The sequence below is a fragment of the Equus quagga genome, unplaced genomic scaffold, assembly GCF_021613505.1.
Source record: "Equus quagga isolate Etosha38 unplaced genomic scaffold, UCLA_HA_Equagga_1.0 73884_RagTag, whole genome shotgun sequence".
Taxonomy (NCBI): domain Eukaryota; kingdom Metazoa; phylum Chordata; class Mammalia; order Perissodactyla; family Equidae; genus Equus; species Equus quagga.
The window spans coordinates 12,358-19,313 of record NW_025802933.1 but is presented as its reverse complement, the minus strand read 5'-3'; the positions used below and the strand labels follow the sequence as shown (position 1 = coordinate 19,313).

Sequence of the window (6,956 nt, the reverse complement as noted above, 5' to 3'; positions counted from 1 at the left end):
CCTGGGCAGGGGGCCTCTCCATCCGGGGCATGCCTCAGCATATGCCCTGCTCTCTGGGGGCCCTGGGAAACTGAGGGGAACCCCGGACTCCACCACCCTTTCTAGGAGGCCTCCTTGGGGTCTAGACTCTGCCCTCTGGATGAGGCCCTGAGGGGACAGGTGGGGAACCTGAGAGGGAGCCTGGCCTCAACCTGTCTTGCATCCCTCTGTGCCTGGTGTGTAATGCTCTCTTATAAGCTGGCCAGAGTGCACTGGCCTGAGGGCTGGACAGTGGGACCCAGGCCTGGCCATGTCCCTGACTCAGGGCTGTCCCAGGGCTGGCACTTCCCCCTTAAAGAACCCCAGCATCTTTGATTTTTTTCCCTGAACAATCGTCTGGTTCCCAGGGGCATTAAGGACTTAGTGCCACAAAGAGGCTACAGTGGACATGGCAACAGGCTATGTGGCTTTCTGAGCACTGATTACTGTGGATCCCTGGGGCTCAGGCCTCTTCCCTGCCTGCCCTACTGCACCTGCCCAGGTAGCTGGACTTCGTCATAAACTGGAAGGTGCTGAGCAGAGTCCACCACACCAGCACTGGCCACGGCCCACTCCCAATGACTTGAAAAACAGCACCTGGGCTAAGATCCTGAGGTCCTGAGGACTTCCTGGCATGTTCAGGTCTGCACACCAGACCTGCCTCAGATAGAGGGGCTGCCAGCCCTTCTGGGCTCCTGAAGAGGTGAGGGAGGGAGGGCAGGACTCCAGCAGTCCTCATGGACTGGCGGGCAGCTCTCTGTGGTCGGGCTCCTGGGCCGGTGCCTGACTGGGTGGCTGCACGGCCTGCACTGTCACCTCCAAGCTGCTGCTGGGGACCACCATGTAGCGTGTGGCCATCACCCCCGGGTGCTCCCGCTGGTTCTCCTTGCTGTGCCAGATGCCATAGCCAAAATACACCACGAGTCCTGCAAGGGTGGCACAAGGCTGAGGGGCAGGTCCCAGCCCTGCTTCCCTGTGTGCCCTCCTCCTGCAGCCCCCTGGGGTCCCAGCCTGGCCCCCACTCACCCATCAGCAGCCAGATGGAGAAGCTCAGCCAGGTCAGGTAGCTCATCTGCAGCATAAGGTTGATGTTGAGAAGGATGCTCAGGGCGGGAGTCAGGGGCACCATGGGAACCTGAAGGGACAAAGGCAGGGCTGGGCTGGGCTGCAGGGAAGGGCTGCTGGCCCACAGCCTGATTTCTCAGGAGTCCACAGAGCCTTTCTCTGCCTCTGGAGATTCCAGACACAAGGGCCCACCCGCCATGCAGAAAGAGGGGTGTCGGGTACTGGACTCCCCCGCCCTGCAGCCCTGGTGCATCCTGCCACGGCAGAGGAGGAAGGGGCGAAGGGAGCAGGCTGGGCTGAGCGCGGTGGGTGCTGGCTGGAGGAAGTACCTGAAAGATGTCCTGACGGCGTTGCTGCTGGTGGGCCCCCAGGACAAGGAGACTGAGCAGAAACATGACGGAGCTGAGCAGGAGCAGCAGAGTGTAGCCCCAGGGGGGGAGGTCTAGGGCCGTGTCCTGGAAGACCAGCACAAAGTCCAGAGTGATGGCTGAGGCCACCAGGACACCGAGGGCCCAGGTCACAGCAGCTCCAGGTCTGCACCCACCCAGGAAGCGGAGGTAGGGCCTCAGGGCGGCTCGCAGCTGCCCAGGCTCAGGGACTGAAGCCTGCTCTGTGCCCTCAGGGCTGCCTGAGTCCTGAGAACTGGATGGAGGGGCCTTTCGGAACCGTAGAATGATAATGCTGGTGGCCACAAATGTATACGCCAGCAGTGCACCAATGGACAGGAACCGGACGAGTGCCTGGAGGTCCAGCAGCAGAGCCAGGAAAGCCATGAGGACCCCGAACACCAAGAGGCCCACCATAGGCACCTGAGTCCGGGGTTGCATGTGGGCAAACACCTGGAAGAAGAGCCCATCGGTGGCCATGGCATACGTAGTTTGTGGCAGGAAATGGAGAATTCTGAGCAGGACACTGGTCATGGCTGTGACAGAAGATGGGAGACTGGTCAGCATAGTGCACAGGCCCACCAGGGGCTGCTGCTGGGGGCCAGGACATGGGTGGCCCCTTGAGAAAATGGGCATGAGATTTTCTGGGCTCTGAGAGTGAGCCTGAATATATGTGGATGCCGGATTGTTCCCCCTCACCACCCAGGAATGGGACAGCCCAGTTTAGGTGACAGACCCACTGGAGAATCTGATGAGGGCTGAGTCCCTCTGCCTGGAAGGATCTGGAAGCACATGCTCAGAACTGACATTCAATGTACAACTGGGAGGGGCAGTGAGTAGGTCCCTCCCCACAAGCCCAGGTGGAGAGTCTAATCATTAGCCCCTTCCTGGGCCCAGGATGCAACTGGGAGCACAGGCCCAGAAGGAGATGTGCTTCCTGGAGGCTTAGGGCAGGGCCCACTGCCCTGTCCCCCCCCACCTTTCCCGGAAAGGCCCCTTACCACAGATGGAGCCAGCCGCCACAAAGTAGCCCGCCCAGCTATAGCCCCGCTGGTGGAAGGCATCTGCGAATGCTGAGTCAGGGTCCAGGCTGTGCCAGGGCACCATGAGGGTGACCACAGTGCAGACGAGGATGTAGGCACCAGCCACTACACCAACTGAGATGGTAATGGCCATAGGTACAGCTCGCTTTGGTGTCTGGGCCTCCTTGCTGGAGGCAGCAATGATACCAAAACCCTCGAAGGCATAGAAACAGGTGGCAGCACCAGCCATGATGCCGGGGAAACCAAAGGGCACAAAGCCACCCTCCTCAGCACTCCAGTTGTGTGGGCGGGCCAGGACAAACCCCAGGATGATGATGAAGAGGATGATGACCAGGTTGATGGCAGAGAAGACATAGTTGAGCCAGGAAGAGACACGGGCTCCACAGGAGATGAATAAGGAGGCCAAAACTGCAATGCCAGCAGCCAAGAAGTCTGGGTACTGGGCCAGGAAGGGCACCTGCCAGATGCCCACGTGGGTTACAGTGAAGCTGCGGATGCGATGGCTGAAGATGGCATCCAGGTAGGTGCTGCAGACGCGGGCCACGGCAGCGCCACCAATTAGGCACTGAAAGAGCACATTCCAGCCGATGAGGAAGGCCCACAGCTCACCCATGGACACGTAGGTGAATAGGTAGAATATTCCAGCACAGGGCACATGCACTGCAAACTCCGCATAGCATAAGGTTGCCAGCAGGGAGGCCATGGCGGCCACGCCAAAGGACACGAGCAATGCAGGGCCAGCCATCTCCTTGGCCATAGTGCCAGCGAGTAGATAAATACCCATGCCTACCATGCCACCCACACCCAGCAGGGTCAGCTGCAGTGTGGTCAGGTGGCGCTGTGGCAACGTCTCCGTGGTGGGCTCCTTCAGTGTCTTCAGCCGGTTCAGCTTCTGGCAGAAGCGTGCCAGGCTGGCGGTGCTGGGCAGTCCCAGGACCATGGTGGGCAGCTGAGATGAGCACCAAGCCAGCTGCCGGCACCTACAAAAGTCAGAGAGGAGTGACACGTTGCCCAGACAGGTCCTGACCAGGCTTCAGTTCTCGCTCTGACCCTGCCCTGGGGACTCAAGCCTAGAACCACTGGCAGCTGGAGGGCTGGCTGAGGCAGGCTCAGGGCCTGGCAGCAGGGTGGGCAGGAGGCCACAGGGAAGCGTGGGGATCCCTTCAGCCTGCCTCCTGGGCAAGGGACTGGGTGTTTGGGAGGGGCCCTAAGGGTGGGGAGGGAGCAGCCCCAGGGAGCCTGGTTAGGAAGCACTCCAGTGGTCTTGGATCCCAGCAGGGTGGAAACCTGAGGTCTCCCGCGAACTGGGCCAGGCCTCCAGGACCCACAACAGGAGCGGCTCTGTGGCCTTGGTCATAGCCCAAGTGGCCACCTGGCCTGGGACAGTGAATTTTACCCCCCACCCTCAGCACCCCCAGACTGGTGCATCAGCTCACCCTGCTGGGATTGGGGCCATCCTTGGACCTCTGCCTGAAGCCAAGGCCCCACCTCTCAACACGATGTGCCACCACCGCAACCCTGCCAAAGTCACTTCCGTTTCACCCTTGTCCCCAGGAAGGAGCCTTCAACTCCTCTCCTGTCTGAGGCAGCCCCGCAGGACTTGCTGTGACTCACCTGCTATTGCCACCACCACTATGTGTGCTTCAGTGGCCTCCACCCCTGGGTGCAAGCTCCAGCCCTGGGCCCTGCCTCGTCATCACACACTCACTCAGCCCACCCTGCCCACACCTCACACAGTCAAGACAAGACTCTCAGGTTCTAGGGAAGCCCTATGAGTGTGCTCAATTCACAGATGAGGAAGCCCTGGTCACCAGGTAAGTGACTAGCCCAGGCCACCAGGGTGGCCTTGGGAGGCAGGTGGAGGTTAAGGTCCTGGTCTGGGTGGGGTCTGGAGCCCACCTGCTTTCCACTGCTGCAGACGCCCTCCTTGATCCTTCATCCCAACACACAGACTCCACCAGCTGGGCACCAACCAGGCCTTTTGACCCTAGGAGGTGTTGGGGCTGCGGGAGTCAAGCAAGACGCTGGTAAGATGAGGGTCTGAATGTGGCTGAGAGGCCCTGGGCAGTCCCTGGCCACCGGCACAATGAGATGGTAGTAGACGACCCTCATCCACTGACAAGGGAGTGCCCCACATTGGGGAGTATTCTGTGAATTGACAGAAGTCGTGCTGGCTATTCTGAGCTTCTAGCTACAGACAGTGTCCTGAAAGGAGGCAGGCAGACCCCTGGGGATGACCTCCAGCCCTCCAGCTTGGGGCACCCTAGGGCCCTTCAGATGCCAATGGCAGCCCCTCCCAGCCCAGGAGCACCTGTCAAGCATGGAGGACCCTGGGGGAGCCTCACCACAGTTCTCCACACATGGATATCCATGAGAGGTGTCGTGGACTGAGCATCTGCTCCATGCCAGTCCCTGCATCATGGGGACACATCATGTGTCTCATCACATGACCATCACAAACCCCCTCAGGCTTATTTATTCCTGGGGCTGAGGGGTCTTTGTCCTTCTGCTCTTCCCACGCCTTTGAAAGTGGAAAGGCTGGTGTGACAGGGTGTGAACTTCTCTACAGCAAAATGAGGACAATCCATCCAAGCAAAGCAAAACCAAAACAGTCATCCTCTTCCCCCAGAACTCTCTCCATGTTGTCAGGTTTCTATGTGGTTTGTGGGATAGGACGTTAGGGGCACCTGCAGGCGGTCTGGCTCAGTGGGCTGGTGACAGGGTGGTGGACTCCCAGACAAGATGGTGCCACTTGGAGCACTCTGCCTTAGCCAGCCCCCTGCTCCCTTCTGGTATGTGGCTGACATTGTCTTGAGGAGCTTCTCAGATGGGCTCCCACTTCCTGAAGGGGTGACCCCTCCTGCACCTCGCTCCTGTGTGGCCTCAACATGACTGAGCAGATGTTCCTTGCTCTGAAATGCCTTCACAGAAACCCAGAAAAGTGCATTTCCAACCAAGAGGCATGGGCAGTTGTGTAATAGGAGTTCCCCCAAGGCCTCACCGACGGCCACCTGAGAGCTGGTGTGCAGGGTTTCAGAGCACTGACTTTTCATCTACCCAGAGAGGGGCTCTCACCACACCCCCTTCACAGGCACCACATCCAATGGATATTCATGGCCAAGCATGGTCGACACAGTAAACTAAACTTCCAGGGACATGGTTGGGCCAAGTGCTGGACCCCAGCAAGCAAGGCAGTTACACAGAGCAACACATGGAGATGCAGTGAAGAGAAAGCACCAAAAATAGAAGACGAAGAGAGAACACTTCCCACCTCATCCTACACAGCCAGGAGCATCCTGACACCAAACCCAACAAAGACATCACAAGAAAACTACAGACCAACAATTTTCATCAGCGTAGATGCAGAATTACTCAACTGAATAGCCACAAATTGAATCCAGAAACATATAAAACAGACCAGGCGGTATTTATCCTAGGAATGCAAGGTTGATTTCAAATATGAAAATCAATCAATGTAGTATGCCAGACGAATAGAGTAATAGAGTAAAGTAATAAAGGACAAAAACAACACTGTTTTCTCAACAGAGACAAAAAAAGCCAGTCAACAAACCTGGAAAAGAAGGGACCACCCTCAAACTGATGATAACCATCTACGAGAAAACCTCAGCTGCTGTGCTCACTGGTGAGAGACTGAAAGCTTTCCCTTTGCTCAGGAACAACCTCGGGATGTCCTCTCACCACTTGTATCCAACATTTTACTGGAGGCTCTGACCATGGCAATTAGGTGAGAACACGAAATAAAAGGAATCCAGATTGGAAAGGAAGAAGTAAAAGTATCTCTAGCCTCAGATGACATGATCTTATGTAGACAAAACACTAAGGAATCCACACAAAAAATATTAGAACTGATAAACAGGTTCAGCAAAGGTGCAGGACATCAGATCAATATACAAAAATCAATTGTATTTCTATACACCTACAATGAATGATCCAGAAATGAAATTAAGAAAATAATTCTGCCTGCACAGCATCAAAAAGAATAAGTTTATGTATAAGCATAATTAGAATAAATTTAACAAAAGAAATGCAAAACTTGTACACTGAAAACTACAACACATCCTTGAAAAACATTAAAGAAGACCTAAATAAGTGGAAAGATATCCCACGTTCGTGGACTGGAAAGCTTCATATTGTCAAGATGACAATACTCCCCAAATTGGTCTGCAGATTCAGTGCAATCCCTAGCAAGATCCCAACTGTCTATTTTGCAAAAATTGTCAAGTTTATTATAAAATTCATTTGCAGATACAAGAGACCCGGAGAAGCCAAAACAATTTTGACAAAGAACAAAGGTGGATAACTTACACTTTCTGATTTCTAAACAAACCTACAGGAATCAAGACAATGTTTTTCTGACATAGGGATAGACATATATAGATCAATGGAATAGAATCCAAAATAAGGTTAGTTAATTTTTTAAAAT

General features: G+C 55.4%; 1 protein-coding gene across 1 annotated transcript; it reads right to left on the bottom strand.

Moving 5' to 3' along the window:
- Positions 1 to 753: 753 nt before the first annotated feature.
- LOC124234437 (cationic amino acid transporter 4-like) lies at positions 754 to 3,452 on the bottom strand. Its single transcript, XM_046651778.1, has 4 exons — positions 2,471 to 3,452; positions 1,413 to 2,005; positions 1,045 to 1,153; positions 754 to 944 (listed from the first exon to the last, which is right to left on the bottom strand). The coding sequence occupies exons 1-4, from the start codon at positions 3,450 to 3,452 to the stop codon at positions 754 to 756; spliced, it is 1,875 nt and encodes a 624-aa protein (XP_046507734.1).
- Between the last annotated feature and the right edge of the window lie 3,504 nt (positions 3,453 to 6,956).

Coding starts and splice junctions, on each gene's coding strand:
- LOC124234437 (XM_046651778.1), bottom strand. CDS start 3,452: ATGGTCCTGGGACTGCCCAGCACCGCCAGCCTGGCACGCTTCTGCCAG. Junction 2,006..2,470: donor GGCGGCTGGCTCCATCTGTG/GTAAGGGGCCTT, acceptor CTTCTGTCACAG/CCATGACCAGTGTCCTGCTC. Junction 1,154..1,412: donor GCCGTCAGGACATCTTTCAG/GTACTTCCTCCA, acceptor TTGTCCCTTCAG/GTTCCCATGGTGCCCCTGAC.